Genomic DNA, 15,376 nt, shown 5'->3' with positions numbered 1-15,376 from the left:
CAAAATGTCCCCTGGACACCCCAGGGAGTCCAGGAATGTGTGTGTGTGTGAAAATGCAAAAAGCAAAATGCAAAACATTTTCGGGACCCTCTTGATACCCCCAGGGAGTTCAGGAGCTTGTGTGGTGTGTGTGTGTGTGTGTGTGTGTGTGTGTGAAAGTGCAAAACATTTCCCGGGCTCCCTGGACACCTCAGGGAGTCCAGGGAGGTATGTGTGTATGTATCTGTGTGTGTGTGTCAAAATGCAAAATGTCCCCTGGACACCCCAGGGAGTCCAGGAATATGTGTGTGTGTGTGTGTATGTGTGTGTGTGTGTGTGTGTGTGAAAGTGCAAAACATTTCCTGGGCTCCCTGGACACCTCAGGGAGTCCAGGGAGGTATGTGTGTATGTATCTGTGTGTGTGTGTGTGTCAAAATGCAAAATGTCCCCTGGACACCCCAGGGAGTCCAGGAATATGTGTGTGTGTGTGTGTGTGTGTGTATGTGTCAAAATGCAAAATGTCCCCTGGACACCCCAGGGAGTCCAGGAATGTGTGTGTGTGTGAAAATGCAAAAAGCAAAATGCAAAACATTTTCGGGACCCTCTTGATACCCCCAGGGAGTTCAGGAGCTTGTGTGGTGTGTGTGTGTGTGTGTGTGTGTGTGAAAGTGCAAAACATTTCCCGGGCTCCCTGGACACCTCAGGGAGTCCAGGGAGGTATGTGTGTATGTATCTGTGTGTGTGTGTCAAAATGCAAAATGTCCCCTGGACACCCCAGGGAGTCCAGGAATGTGTGTGTGTGTGTGTGTGTGTGTGTGTGTGTGTGTGTGTGTGTGTGTGTGTGAAAATGCAAAACCATTTCCTGGGGCGCCTGGACACCCCCAGGGAGTCCAGGAGCCCCAGCCCAGCCTCGGGGTCCTCCCAGCAAGTGGCCAAGACGCTGGGGTGTCCCGGTGCACCGGTGAGTTTGAAGCTCAGAAGCTGAGCCGCACCAGGAGGGGCCGCGCCCACCCGCTGCGGACGCCCCCGGGGACGCTGACGCTGGGGCGCGGGGCCAGGCCTCTATGTCGTGCCTGGATGGGGCCGGATGGCCCAGGAGGCGGCGGCGGCGGCGGCGGCGGCGGCGGCGGCGGCGGCGGCGGGCGGCGGCGGCGGCGGCGGCGGCGGCGGCGGCGGCGGCGGCGGCGGCGGCGGCGGCGGCGGCTCGGGCTGGGCGCGCGGACCCGGGGCCGCCGCGCAAGCCGGGCACGGCGCGCTCAGGATGAGCCGTCGGGCGCGCGAGCGCGCGGAGGGGAGGGGCCGCCCGATCCGGCGCCCTGCGCAGTGGCGAGACTTTGACTCGGCGGCGCGACGGGAGCGCGCGGGGCGATCCGGCGCCTGCGCAGTGGCGCGGAGTCGGCGGCGGCGACGCGACGGGGGCGCGCGCAGCCCTCCGGCGCCTGCGCAGTGGCGCGGACTCCGACTCGGCGGCGCGGGCGCGCGCGCGCGGGGCGGTCCGGCGCCTGCGCAGGGGCGCGGCGCGGGCACGAGCACGCGCGTCGGAGCGGGCGGGCGCGCGCGCGGCGGGCGGCCATGTTGGCTCTGGGTCCCGGGTGTCGCGCAGCGCGCGGGGCCGCGGCCCTGAAGGTGCGGGCGCGGGCGCGGGCGCGGGCGTGACGGGCGGCCGGTCGTCGCTGCGGGCCTCGGTCGTCGTCCGTCGTCGCCGCCGCCGTCCGGAGCCGGCGGGCATTGTGAGCGGCGGCGCGGGCGCCCTGCCCGGCGGGGCGCGGGGCGCGGGGGGCGCGGCCCGCCATGAACCCCGGCTTCGACCTGTCGCGCCGGAACCCGCAGGAGGACTTCGAGCTGGTGCAGCGCATCGGCAGCGGCACCTACGGCGACGTCTACAAGGTGCGCTGCGCCGGGTGCGGGGGACCCCGAGGCCCGCGCCGCAGGTTCTGGGGACCCCCCGGCTGCCCTCCCCTCGCCCCGGGTCCCCTCCACTCGGCTCGGCTTCTCTTGGACAGCTCCGAGGGGTCCCCCCCGAGCCCCCAAATCATCACACACACCCCGCAGCAGCAGTCGATGGCCCCCTGGATGGACGGGCATTGGGGTTTGGGGCACAGGGATAGGAATAGGGGAAGGGGTGATCTTTGAGTCTCTTGGGGAGCCCCCTGACCAGGACCCCCTGCGGAAATAGGGGAGCACGGACCCCTCCCCATAGCCCCCCCGGGACCCCACCGGCCAGTTCCTCCCTCCCCCCTGGCTCCCCAACGTCTGGAGCGCAGCAGTGTGGACACCCGCTCCTCCCCGAGTCTTTGTAGGCTTTCTAAAGCCTGGGGGGTATGGCCCTTGGTTTCTCCTGGGGACCCCCTGCAGAAATAAATAGGGGAGCAGGCACCCCAACGCATAGCCCACTCGGACCCCCACCAGCCAGTTCCCCCCCTCAACGCCTGGAGCGCAGCAGTGTGGACAACCCTTCCTCCCCGAGTCTTTTTTTGGGGACCCCTTCTTTCAGGGCTCTAGTCTCAGGCAAGGAGGGGTTCCCCCCAAGTGGAAAGAAAGTAGGGGACAGGTTGGAGGGGGGGGTGTCTGGTTATCTTCCCGGGGAAGCCTGAGGCTTGCTTAGGATTGGGTTGGGAGAATAACCTGCCTGAGTACTTATTATAGGTAGGAAAAGAAAGCCAGCTGGTCCTTGTCCTTAAGCCACCAGGTTAAACAGTTTTTAAAACTTAAAAAGAAAGAAAAAGAGAATTAAGGCCGATCGTTTCCAAAGGGCCAGGCCGGAGAAGTTGGTTGGTGATTTCAAGTCGTTGGTGTGTGAAATGATGATTTGTTTTTTGGGGGCCAGTTATGGGGCTTGTTTTTGGGCTAGCACTGTGCCAGGGTTGTTGGGCCCCCTCGGTCAGCAGTCCCCTGGGTCACTGCGTCCTGAAGTCCCTGTCCCACCTGCAGGATCGATCCGTGGCCCCCAGAGGTTGGGGTCAGTTGCCAGCCTTGGTTAGTGCAAAGGCAGCCTCTGGGTCCAAGCCACCAGCTGCGGAGCCTCAGTGCCAACTGTCCCTCTGGCCCGAAGGCTGGTGTTGAAGGGATTTTTGTCCTGAGAACGCTCTGCTGCCCCACACAATCATGTGTCGTTGTGGACGTCTTTGTTGTTGTTTTTTCCTATTTAAGTTGGCTGGGTGTCCTTACACAGCCGGCAAAGGGACCCGGGCGTTTGCCTTGCACTCAGCCGACACCATATCGATCCCCGGCGTCCCATATGTTCCCCTGAACCTGCCAGGAGTGATACCTGAGTACAGGGCTATGAGTAAGCCCGCAATGGGGAGTGGCCCCCAAAGCCAAAACAATAACAGTAATAGTAAAGCAGATGGAATTAGAGCCTTGTGCTAGCTTGACTGGCAGCTCAGGACCTGGGGCCTTGGTCTTTTAGTTTTTCTGCTTCTTAGAAGAGTTTCGCCGTGAAGGTGCCTGCCCTCTGCCTGGTGTGGCAGATGGTGAGTTTTACTCGATGCTTATTTTTTTTCTGACCTCTGCCAGTGCAAGTTTGTGTTTCCGCCGTGCTGTTTCCAGAAGCCTGGAAGCCCAGTGCGTGAAGCAGGCCGGGGCGTGGGTGCCTCTGTGGCCTGGCTCAGGGCAGGGCCCGCTGGAGGAACACCTGGGCACCGCTCCCTGGTTCCGGGTCCTGGGAGATCTCACCAGGCCACTTCTGCACCAGTCCTTCCCTCACAGAGATGTGGGATCCCCCAAAAGCCAAGTGTGGGCCCTCTCCAGGGTTCTCTGCTCCAGAGGAGGCGAGTGAGAGACCACCTAATTTATGCTGTTCCAACCTTATGAGTCTTTGTGTCCTGAGATTTTTCTTTTTCCTACATGTGTGACTAGAGAGAAGCAGATGCTTGGGGGAGCAATTTTCTTTGCTTTTTCACTGAATTAGGACTGCGGAATGATACTGTGTAAGGGAGCATCTTCGAAGATCAGCCCAGGTTTCGGCATTGTCCTCAATACCCTTTGTGTCCTTTCAGGCACTCTTCTGGGGACCTTTCATTGATCTTGGGGCACCCCCCAAATTGACATTTATTTAGGTCAGTTATTCCTTTGTACCCCTTCTACGGGTGGAGTTATATGGCTTTTGTCTTTGACTTACTTCCTTAAACACGAAATGTTTTAGACTCCCCGTGTCAGGACAAATGGGAGGAATTTATCTATTTTTTTCGTCTGGGAATAGCCAAGCGGTGTTGTGCTGTGTAGCTAGAGCAGCCTTATTTCCTCCTCAGTGAGAACACTTAGGTTCCTGTTGTAAAAATGTAGATAAATACGGACTTGTATCTGTCTCTTCAAATTAGTGTATTTATTTTTTACCTGTAACTCTTCAGATGTGGGATAACTTGATCACATGGGTGGAATTTCTGTTTTTAAATTTTGGAGACATCACCGTCCTCTCTTGAAATGTTGCCCAGTTCACATCCCTCTGGAGGTGCTTGATTCTTCCTTTCCCTCCTCCTCCTCCTCCTCAAACCTGCAGTTCAGGAGTCCTTCCTTCCCTCCTCCCCTTCCCACCTACCTTTGGAGAAAGCTGCTTTGGCAAGTCAGTTCCTCTCCTGTGACGTTTCCCATCGTGGAGGGCATGGACACCCCTGCCTGCGTCTCTGGACAAACATCTCCAGGTCTGAATAGACTTGTTTCTGAGTGGCCCCAGGAAGTTTATGTGTTTGGGGTGGGGGGGGGCTGCACCACAGCCCACAGTGCTGAGGATCTGCTCTGTGTGCTGTCTAGGATGTGGCGGGGTGAAGGCCCTCTGGCCTCTCCCAGCCCTCCCCAGCTGCCCTTGCTTGGGTCCGGCTCCAGCTGACCCTTCTTCCCAGTGTGGGCGTGGTGAGGCTCCAGGGTGGACAGTCGCTCAGATGCAACCGTGGGGTCCCCTTTCTTTCTGGGTAGCCCAGGAAGGTCTTTCCCAAGAAAGCAGCCCGAGTAGACTGGGAGACAGGTGAGATTGGGTGCACCCTGCACCCTGGGGTTTTTCACCCAGCCGTGTGTGCAGTGCCGCTGAGAGCTGTGCTGGGAGCTGTCCCCAGAGTGTGCCCTGTGCTGGCTGCAGGCCTCTCCCAGGCAGGGGAGACTGGCAGGGAGGGCAGCCCAGCCAGGCTGAGGAGTCTGGCAAGGTGTTCTGTGAAAGGCACTGATTTCTCTTTTTTTGGGTGTGTGTGTGTGTGGGGGGGGGGGATTTCAGGGCCTTGCCCAGTTTTGCTCAGGGCTTCTTCTGGGATCTCTCCTGGGGCTAGGGTCGGAGGACCTTATGAGGTGGAGGGGATTGAACCTGGCTGGGTCACCATGTGCATAAGGCAAGCATGTTCCCTGCTGCGTTACCTCCCCGGCCCCAGTTCCTACATCTTTTAGCAGGGGTCCCAAACTCAATTTACCCGGGGGCCGCAGGAGGCAAAGTCGGGGTGATCCTTGAGTGCAAAGTCAGTAGTAAGCCTTGAACATCGGGGGTGTGACCCAAACAACTAAAACAAAACAAAACAAAAAAAGATTCCTCTAGGGCAGGGCCACAAAATGCCGTTTGAGTTTGAGACCCCTGGTGTAGAGTTCAGAGGTTCCCAGGCACACTACTGTGTGTGTGTTGAGAGGTATATTTAGAGTTCCCTGGGGATTGTGTGTGCGTGCGTGTGTGTATGCGTGTGTGTAAGGTAAAGTTTTACCTCAGAGTTTCCCGGGGATTGTAAACTTAGCTAAAGTTCAGAGTTTCCTGGTGGTAACTAAGAAAGACAATGACACTGGAACAGATGTGGAGATTTTTACTAGAGATGCTGAAAAACAGCAGTTTCTCTGGCTTTGATTTGGATCTCCTTCCCTCTAGGAGATAGGAAATACTCCACCTCTGATCTTATCAGAGTTCTTGGTGCTCTGACTGAGTGCGAGGGACTTTGTCCTCCGAGGGAGTGGCTCAGCTGGTCCCTGGAGAGCCCTGGAGCTGCTGTCAGAGGAGAGAACCATGGTGGCCTGAGCAGAGAGGGTGGATGGCACTGTGCGTGCTGGATGGAAACCGCTCTCAGCATCTGGGGGACTCAAGCTGCTGTCTTCTCCAGGGAGTGTGTGATCCGCACAGGCCCCCCACCCCCATCCTCATCGTCCCTAACCGTGTGACTCCAGAGCAGGCCTCGGGTCAGCCTGGTTTCCCCACCCCAATTTCCTCCCTGTCGAAGAGGCTGGAATGACCACGGCATCATACCTCTTACCTGCAGTGCTCAGGACACTGTGGACCCAGAGTGCACAGCCCTGGCCTTGCCCTGGGGGGAGGGCACTCTGGACTGAAGCTTCTCCCCACTGCAGACACGCAGACACCCCCCCCCCCCCAATCCCGCCTCTGCATGGCTCAGCTGCTTTTCTCGGGGCTCTGCCCAGCCTCCTCTCCCCTTTTAACGTGTCTGCTTAGTGCCACCTTAGCAAGACAGTCCTGTTTCCCTGACAGACCCACCTCTCCTTTCTGTCTTTCTGGGGAGGGACCCAGAGTTTGCAGAACCTGACTGTATGCTTGGAGTTGGGGGAGCTCTCATTCAAATCAAGGAGAGTGCAGTGTCTGAGTGGTATTGAGATGTGAAATTCAAAAGAATGTTTCAGAATGAAAAAAAAAAGTGCTGGAACCTTAGGAGACTGGCCGCTCTCCCGACCTTTTGGGGCCTTATCTATGTCAAACTCTTCCCCCTGAACACCCCAGTTTCCTGCCCTACCCAGCTCTCCCTGGCCCCCTCCCATTACTCCAACCCCTCAGGCTGTGGAAGCCTCTGGGAAAGCAGCTCTGATTTCCCAGGGGCCTGCTGCATACATACACACAAACTCTCTCTCCCTTCTCTCGATTCTCTCCCCCCCCCCCAGGGATACCCCCATTTCTTTGTCTGCTGCCTGTTTCTCTCCAGTGGAGTGTCAGCCAAGGAAGCTGGTGCTTTGGTTTTTGGTTTCTGTCCCCAGAGCAGAGAGGAGGCCTGACAGGTCCAGCCTACAAGGGCCAGCAGTGAGGAGGCTGGCATGTGCAGCTCTGAAGGGGGCCCTAACTGGGGGGGGATGTCGGGTGCGGAAGGCCACCTAAGTATGTGGGTGTTGCAAGTATCTGCCGCCTATTAAATAGTTCCCGGAACCCTATATCTCTACCAAGATAGTGCTGATTTATTTTTCTACGTAATATTTGTTTTCACTTTCTGAGGGCCACCCTCTTCCCCCACCCCAGGCCTGCCCCGGGAGTTTGACGATAGGCTGACTTGCCCAAGGGGCCGTCTGTCTCCAATTCTGCTTTGTTGTTTTAGTTTCAAGTTTTTGATTTTGGGTTGTGCCCAAATGTGCTCAGGGATGACTCCAGGCTCTGCATTCTGGGATCACTCCTGGTGGGCCCAGCTCAGGGGACCATGGGGGGGGGGGGGCGCCAGGGATTGAACCCAGGTCAACTGCATGTAAGCCGAGTGCCCTCCCCACTGTGCCTTTGCTCTTGGCCCTGCTTTGTGGTGTTCAGCTAAAGTCCTTTAATAACTGGCCAGTGGGAGAATGAAGTAATTGTGTATTACTTTTATTTGATGTTTTGAAAATGAGATTATTTTGGATTTAGAGGAAAATGAGCTGGTTGACCAATATCTGTTGGCCTTAGAGTCGGTCTGAACTCACCTAGGTGTAATTTGGGCTCTGTACTCTGTTTTCATGTCTTGGAAAGTGCCATGTTTCAGGATGCCAGCTGATCCAAGACGACAGATTCAGACCCCTAGTGGGACTCACATCAACAAGTCCCATTTGTTCCTCAGACTTCGTGGAAGAATTTTAACCTTGACCTTACTTAACTTTAGGTGTGCTCCAATAAGGTGTTTACTTGTTAAACTCTTCCTAGAAATGTGCCACTGTAAGAAAGTTCTTTCTGTATCAGTTTGGTCTACCTTACCTGTTTAGAGACTTCTCTTGTACTTGACTCTGCTCGTTGACCTGTGTATGATTCGTTTAGAGATTATTTGGAAATGGTAGTTTGGGACAGAAAGATATCTCTGAGATACCAAGGGTTTCCCAGAGCTACCACTTCATTATACGGCACCACAAATCTTGCCTCTAACCTGCAACCTGAAAGCCTTGTGGGTAGGTGCAAATCGAGGTAGATCAAGTCTTCCACCATTCTGCTTTCTCTTGGAATGGACCAAGGGTGTCCCTGGCAACTAAGATCCTCAGTTTTATCCTTGAGATGATGCTGAGAGCTGATTGCAGGGAATGTCAGTTTTGAAGAGCCTCAAGACGCATAGCCTGCGGGTCCTACCATGTAGTTCTGTGGTGCTCCGGGGGCCACGTTTGACTGTGCCAGTCAGACCTTTTTCAGGTAGAATTGGGAGGTGACAGGAAGCCAAGATTTTGTGGGGGCAGGGGGAGCAAGATCTAATCAACATTTCTACTTTGGCCAGGGCATCTTTCAGTGGAGTTGGCTTTGCCCCATGTGCGGATGGTGCCTAGTATCTATGTGGGCCTTTGATTTGTGCCAAGGTGCAAGCAGTTCAGCCATCATTAGTGCCTAAGTCAGCTCTGAAAGGGGAACTAGGAACTAGAGAACCCCCAGGGGTTCATACAACTGTACTGGAAGGTCACATGATTCAAAGTTCAAGATGAGGTAGTGGTAGTGTTTTGTTTGTTTGGGGGCCACCCCAGTGGTGCTCAGGGCTTATTCCTGGCTCTGCACCAGGCATCACTCCTTGTGGTGCTTGGGAGAGCCTGTGGGGTGCTGGATGCAAGGCAAATGCCCTCCCTGCTGTGCCGGAGCTCTGCCCCCTCAGGACTTACTCTCGGCATGCTCAGGGACTGTCTCACCAAGCTTTTCTGGCAGAGCAATCAGATGTTTGTTCTTGGGGGTGTGGGCTCCACCTGCAGTGCTCAGCAGCCTATGCACAATGCCTGGGCTCAGCCTCAGGAAGCACCCAGCCCAGGTGCCTTCTCCAGCCTCAAAAGAGAGACATGTTTAACAGGTTCACCCTGGGCTTTTGGGCCGGCTGGGCTGGCATCTGTGAAGGGGCCAGGAAGCTGTTCCCAAGACCAGTGTTGGCCAGGTCAGTGCGAAGAGGCCCACCCCAGAGATGTCCTAGGTCTGTCTCATCTCCAGGGAACAGGCCAGGGAACAGGTCAGGTCGGGGGCCGGAGCTTTCATGCAGAAGGGAAGACTTGTGTTCTGTCCCCCGTCCCCATAGGGGCCCCAAACCCACCAGGAGGGATCCCTGAGTGCAGAACCAGGAGTAAGCCCTAAGCACAGCATACGGTGTGATAGAAAAAACAAAACCAAGCCAAAAAACAACCCCAAAGAACCCCCAAGAACAGGCCACGAATGCCAGCTGAATGGCTTTCCCCGAGTGTGATGACCAAGGTTGTCCCTCTGGTCACTGAGGGTAGCTGTTTGGGTGGTATTTGGTGAGGTTATTTCCTCCCTTTCCCCTCTGATGAATTGAAGGTTATTTTATCATCTTAGGATTGTGATTTTGGTGGTTACTTTAAAATTTTAACTTGAGTCATGGTATATAATTAACATGGCTTTTCCTGATCAGTACATGACTTTACAATGTTTAATTGCAAATGTTTCCATTTCATGCTGTTTCTTAATTTGGGCTAATCACTGTTTAATATCACTATATCTTTTATATACTTTTACCCCTTGTGTTCTCAGTTTCTGTGCTTATAGATTCTTGGCCTCTTACCCCTTCGGTTTTCTTCTTTGGGGGCTTTATTGGCAGTTTTTGTCTCCTACCGGTTTTCTTTTCTTTTTCCTTTTTTTTTTTCTTAATGTTTTTTCTTGGGGGGGGTCACACCTGGCAACGCTCAGGGGTTCGTCCTAGCTCTATGCTCAGAAATCGCTCCTGGCAGGCTCAGGGGACCATATGGGATGCCGGGATTTGAACCATGGATCTTCTGCATGCAAGGCAAATGCCCTACCTCCATGCTATCTAGCCCCTGTCTCCTACCGTTTTTCATTCTGCCCTTTTTCTCTTCCCTTTTATTTCTAGCTACATTTAAAATAAACTCAATATTTCTTTGAACTTGTCTTACGTCTTTACTTTTGAGGTAAAATTAAGTCTGGTGTAGACTCTAAATGGACACTCTTCCTTGTGAATTTTAACCATCTCTATATTTTAACTCTCTGGTAATGTTACCTCTGAGGTACAGTTCAGTTTCCTTGTTCTTTTGTTTTGGTTTTTGGTTTTTGATTTTTGGGCCACACCCGGCGGTGCTTAGGGGTTACTCCTGGCTGTCTGCTCAGAAATAGCTCCTGGCAGGCACGGAGAACCATATGGGATAACGGGATTCAAACCAACCACCTTTGGTCCTGGATTGGCTGCTTGCAAGGCAAACACTGTGCTATCTCTCCTGGCCCAGTTTCCTTGTTCTTAGCTCCTCTCTCATTTCTGATCGATTTTAAGGTTTTCTTTTTTTTTTTTTTTTTTTTTTTGTGATTTTTGGGTCACACCCGGCAGTGCTCAGGGGTTACTCCTGGCTCCATGCTCAGAAATTGCTCCTGGCAGGCACGGAGGACCATATGGGACGCTGGGATTCGAACCGATGACCTCCTGCATGAAAGGCAAACGCCTTACCTCCATGCTATTTCTCCAGCCCCGATTTTAAGGTTTTCTTCTTTGCATCTTTCTAGATGGAAACATACTTGTCTTGTTTGTTCCTTTCCTGTCAGAGGAACGTGTTCTCATACCCTACATCCTGGAGTTCCAGAGGATTCTAACCCCCATCGGATAATGCCGTCCTTCCTCCTCCCCCTCTTCCTCTCCCTTCATTCCTCCATCATTCAGTTCCATTCTGGACTCAGGTGTGTGCTTCCTGTATCTATTTTTCCATGTTCCCAACATCTCTATTTCCCCCCCACTCTTTATTCTGTGGCTTGATTAGGTTCATATTTTCAGCGTGTCTGTGTAGTCTGATTTGATGTTTGAGAGGCTTCTGTTGCAGATTCTTTTTTAAAAAGTCTTTGTGGGGGCCAGAGCGGTAGTGCAAATGGTAAGGCCTTGCCCACTCAAGCTAGGACAGACCGAGGTTCGATCCCCCAGGATCCCATATGGTCCCCCAAGCCAGGAACAATTTCTGAGCGCATAACCAGGAATAACCCCTGAGCGTCACTGGGTAAGGCCCAATACCCCCCCCCCCCCAAAGTCTTTGTGGGCAGAGCAGTAGTACAGGGCATTTACTTGCAGGCTACTGACCCAGGTACCCATGGTCCCCTGAGTGAAGAGCCAGAAGCCAGCCACTGGGTGTGGCCCCCCAAACAACCAACTGAGCAATGAGCATCTGTATGAGTGCTCAAGGGGTAATACAGGGGACGGGTGTGGCTGACCTGGCTCTAATCCCTGGCACCACATATGATCCTTGAGCCGAGCCAGGATTTAGCCTTGATTTAGCCAAGCGTGACCCAAAAACCAAAGGTGGAAGAAGAAAAATCTGTGTGAACTCAGAGGAAATGACTAGAGCACCCTTGCCCAGATTCACCAAAGGACAGCACTTCTCCACGGTATATATTACTCCTCTCTCTGAACACACACAGACTTTCATGTTTTTAAGTCCTTAGAGGCTAAATTGCACTTTGAATTATCTTCAGTTATCTTCAAAATAATTCACTTCAGTGTCACCGCAGTAAAACCAGTCTAGTTATCCCAGTGGTTTTCTTTTTTTTCCCTTTTTCAAAAAATATGGGAAGCTTCATGAATTTGCATGTCATCCTTGTGCAGAGGCTGTGCTAATCTTCTCTGTATCGTTACACTTTTAGGATACTTGCTGCCGAAGCAAGCACTAGCCCAGTGTTTTAATACACCATTACAATTTGATCTTACTCAATATCAGCGTCTCTGTGGTGCTGCCAGGTCTAACCCAGGACGGTACACTGATGTCCCATTCGTTTCCTTCCAGTCGTGCATGCCATCTGCCTCGCTCCCACCCTGGCTTTGTAAGCTCTTGACGAGTTGACAGAGAACAGAACATCTGATTGGTAGGACAGGCTTCACTTTCAGTCTGTCTGCTATTTCCTTTTGTTGAAGTCAGGGATGTGCCTCAGTGAATCATATCAGAAGGTCCTGATCTCTTCTTCCTCACTGATAATCGACTTGATCACTTGTTTAACACGAATCTGCCAGTTCTCTCTGAAGTCATTATTTTTCTATTCATAATTAGTAAGTAAAACGTGGGAGACATAGAGACGACAGCAGCTCCTTCATCTGTCTTGCACCATGAGCCCAGCATCCATTGATGACATTCGTATTTGAGTTATTACTGTGTGGTTGCCAAATAATGGTTTTCTGACTCCACTAATTTCCTCTACATTTATTGGTTGACATTCTGTTATGATCAAGAGCTTTCACTTCTCTGATTTTGATCTTAAGGATTCTTGATTGACTTGCTGGGTTGCAGTTCATCACTGCTGGTTATTCTGATGGGCATTGTAGTTTCAGTCTCCATCATTGGGATTCCTCACCCCAAGGCCAAAACAAAGTAGCGGCTCTACTTCTTCTACTGCTTTGGGGACCCGTGTCCCAGAGGGCTGGTATCTGGAGTGGGCACTCAGTCTGCGTGTCGGGGATGGAAGAAAGGAGGCTTTGGTACCTCTTCCACCTGGGGCACTGCCCTCTGGCCCTTCGACCTAAGGCCATTGGGGATAGGAGGTCAACACAGGCATGTAGCTGGGAGTGGGGGCAGAGTGAGATGTCCAGCCCTGTCCACTACAGATTCCTTACTGTGTTTAACTTGGTATGTTTTTTAGAAGCTCTTTATTTGGTTTTACATCCGCTGCCGGGTTCACATTTGTTTATTATGACATCCTGATTTACCAAGTTACTCACAATACAATTGTCAGGCATTAAATGCGCCAGCACCAATCCCACCACTTTGTGACCTTCCCTCCACCAGGGTCCCCCATCTCCCCCCACCACCCCAGCTTGCCTCCTTGCAGGTGCAAACAACTTGACTTCCTATCACTAATTCCAACACAGAGGCAAACGGAACGGTGGAGACTCAGCTCAACCAGGGTCAATGTGAGATGAGATGTTGGTTCTCTCTCCCTGGCGTCTCTAGAGTCAGTGTCGGAGGACTTCCTGGACTGCGGTCGGTTGCTGTGAGTTGAGCTGTTGTGTCACTATTCAGGCTCCCTGAGCTTGAGAGATTCCTGTGGAACTTTCCCAACAAGCTTTCTGGGATCCTACTGGGCTGACACTACTATAAAATCTTGAGGTGTCACAACTTCTTGGTACAGGATTTATAGATCTGAAACAAATTTGGTGGTTTGGAAGTTTGATAAGATGGTGGCAGTGGGTGGGGGTTGTTGGACTTTCCACTGGTGGAGTAGGTGGGTGGGGGGCTCAGCCAAATACCTCTGAGCAGGAAGTCCCAGAGCTTTTAGCCCTGTAGTCTGGTCTCACCTGAGAGGATTAAGCTGCTCATATTATTTTATTTCAGTCACAGGACTGGGTCAGCTCTATCTCAGAGTGTAGGGGTGGCACTGGGCTTAGCGGAAAGGGTAATCTGCCCACCCTAACCTTTCTGAGGCCACAGAGGAGTCAGCCCTGACCAGGCAACCTGGGAACTATCTGTGGCCATTATTTTCTTGTCCTATTGAATTTTTTTTATTTAATCAGCGTGTTTACAAAAAATTTCATACTGGGGTTTCAGTCAGAGAATGCACACTATCCTTCACCAGTGTGATGTTCCCACCACCAGTGTTCCCCCAGTCCCCTCTACTGCCCTAGCCCCTGCCAGTCTCTCAGACAGGCATTCTGTGTCTCTCCCTCACTATCATTGTCATGGTAGTTGTCTTTGTGGTTAGTGTTCTAGCCGCACTCTTTCTTTTTGGAAAAAAATCACGAGCTGGCCCTTCCAGTGTTCATCTCTATTGTGTTTGGATATTATTGCCATGCTTTCTTTTATTTTTCTTCTGTCCTGCAGATGAGTGGAACTATTCTGTGTCTGTTCCTCTCCCTCTTGCTCATTTCACTCAGCATAATAGTTTTCCATGTCCATTCATGTGTAGGAAAATTTCATGACTTCAATTTTCCTGATGGCTGTATAGTATTCCAGTGTGTAGCTGTTACCAGAGTTTCTTTTCTTTTCTTTTCTTTTTTTTTTTTTTTTTGGTTTTTGGTTTTTGGGTCACACCCAGCAACGCTCAGAGGTTACTCCTGGCTCTACACTCAGAAACTGCCCCTGGCAGGCACAGGGGACCCTATGGGATGCCGGGATTCCAACCACCATCCTTCTGCATGGAAGGCAGATGCCTTACCTCCAGGCTATCTCTCCAGCCCTTACCACAGTTTCTTTACCACTCATCCGTTGTCAGGCATCTTGGTTGTTTCCAGATTCTGGCTATTGTAAATAGAGCTGCATTGAACATAGACATGCAGAGAGCATTTTTGTACTGTGTTTTTGTGTTTCTAGGGTATATCCCTAGGAGTGGTATAGCTGGATTCTATGGGAGCTCAATTTCCAGTATTTTGAGGAAGCTCCCTCTTGTTTTCCATAAAGGCTGGACTAGACGGCATTCCCTCCAGCAGTGAATGAGAGTTCCTTTCTCCACAAGCCCCACCAGCACTTGTCCTTGTTTATTGTGATGTGTGCCAGTCTCTGTGGCATGAGATGGTACCTCATAATTGTTTGGATTTTCATCTCCTTGATGATTCGTAATATGGAGCGGTTTTTCATGTTTCTTTTGGTGACTGTTATTTTCTTTTGGAGTGTGGTAGAGGGGGCCAGGCCACATCTTTTCTGCCAGGAGGATGGCCGTGTTCCACAGTTTCTTGCTTGAAGTTTGTCGAGAGTTTTCCTGTCTGATTACTTAACATATTTAGTGTTCTCTTTCTGGATTCTCTGTTCCAGTTTGGTTGAACAGAGTTTACACTTGCTTACTTGGTTGGTTGACATTTGCTAATCGCTTTGGGAGAATGTTTATTTTATTTTATTTTATTTACATATTTTGGTATTTGGGCCATACCTGGCAGTGCTCTGGCACTCAGAAACTACTCCTGGCGGTGTTTGGGGGACCATATGGAATGCCTGGAATCAAACTCAAGTCAGTTGCATGCAAGGCAAGCACCCTCCCAGCTGTATTATTGCTCTGGTCCAGAACAATGGATTTGCATTTAAATTTTTAACTTATCTAGGCTTTCTTTTTTTTTTTTTTTCTTTTTTCTTTTGGAGTCATACCTGGCAGTGCTCAGGGCGTACTCCTGGCACTGTGCTTGGAGATCACTCCTGGTGGGGCTCAGAGGACCCTATTTGGTTGCCTGGCATCAAACCTGGGCCAGCCATATGCAAGGCAAGTTCCTCACCCTCTGGCCCTTACCTGGTGTGTCTCTGCGAAAGACGTATACGGTTCTGGTAGGAGTTCTTTCCCACACATTTTGCTTTCGCAGGAGCCACCTGCGACTGATGGTCAGGA

General features: G+C 52.1%; 1 protein-coding gene and 1 non-coding gene across 2 annotated transcripts in view; one reads left to right on the top strand and one right to left on the bottom strand.

Moving 5' to 3' along the window:
- The first annotated feature begins 1,685 nt into the window (after positions 1-1,685).
- MAP4K3 (mitogen-activated protein kinase kinase kinase kinase 3) overlaps positions 1,686-15,376 on the top strand; it is a 112,738-nt gene continuing 99,047 nt past the window's right edge. Inside the window, 1 exon segment of the mRNA XM_049784295.1 lies at positions 1,686-1,866. Within this exon segment, the coding sequence (XP_049640252.1) occupies positions 1,771-1,866 (96 nt within the window). The 5' untranslated portion in view covers positions 1,686-1,770.
- On the bottom strand, positions 11,640-11,742 carry LOC126025165 (U6 spliceosomal RNA). The gene has a single exon (XR_007501210.1). It is a non-coding gene; the product is annotated as a U6 spliceosomal RNA (small nuclear RNA).

This window comes from Suncus etruscus, chromosome 12 (genome assembly GCF_024139225.1).
Source record: "Suncus etruscus isolate mSunEtr1 chromosome 12, mSunEtr1.pri.cur, whole genome shotgun sequence".
Taxonomy (NCBI): Eukaryota; Metazoa; Chordata; class Mammalia; order Eulipotyphla; family Soricidae; genus Suncus; species Suncus etruscus.
This window is presented reverse-complemented; position numbering and strand designations above follow the sequence as displayed.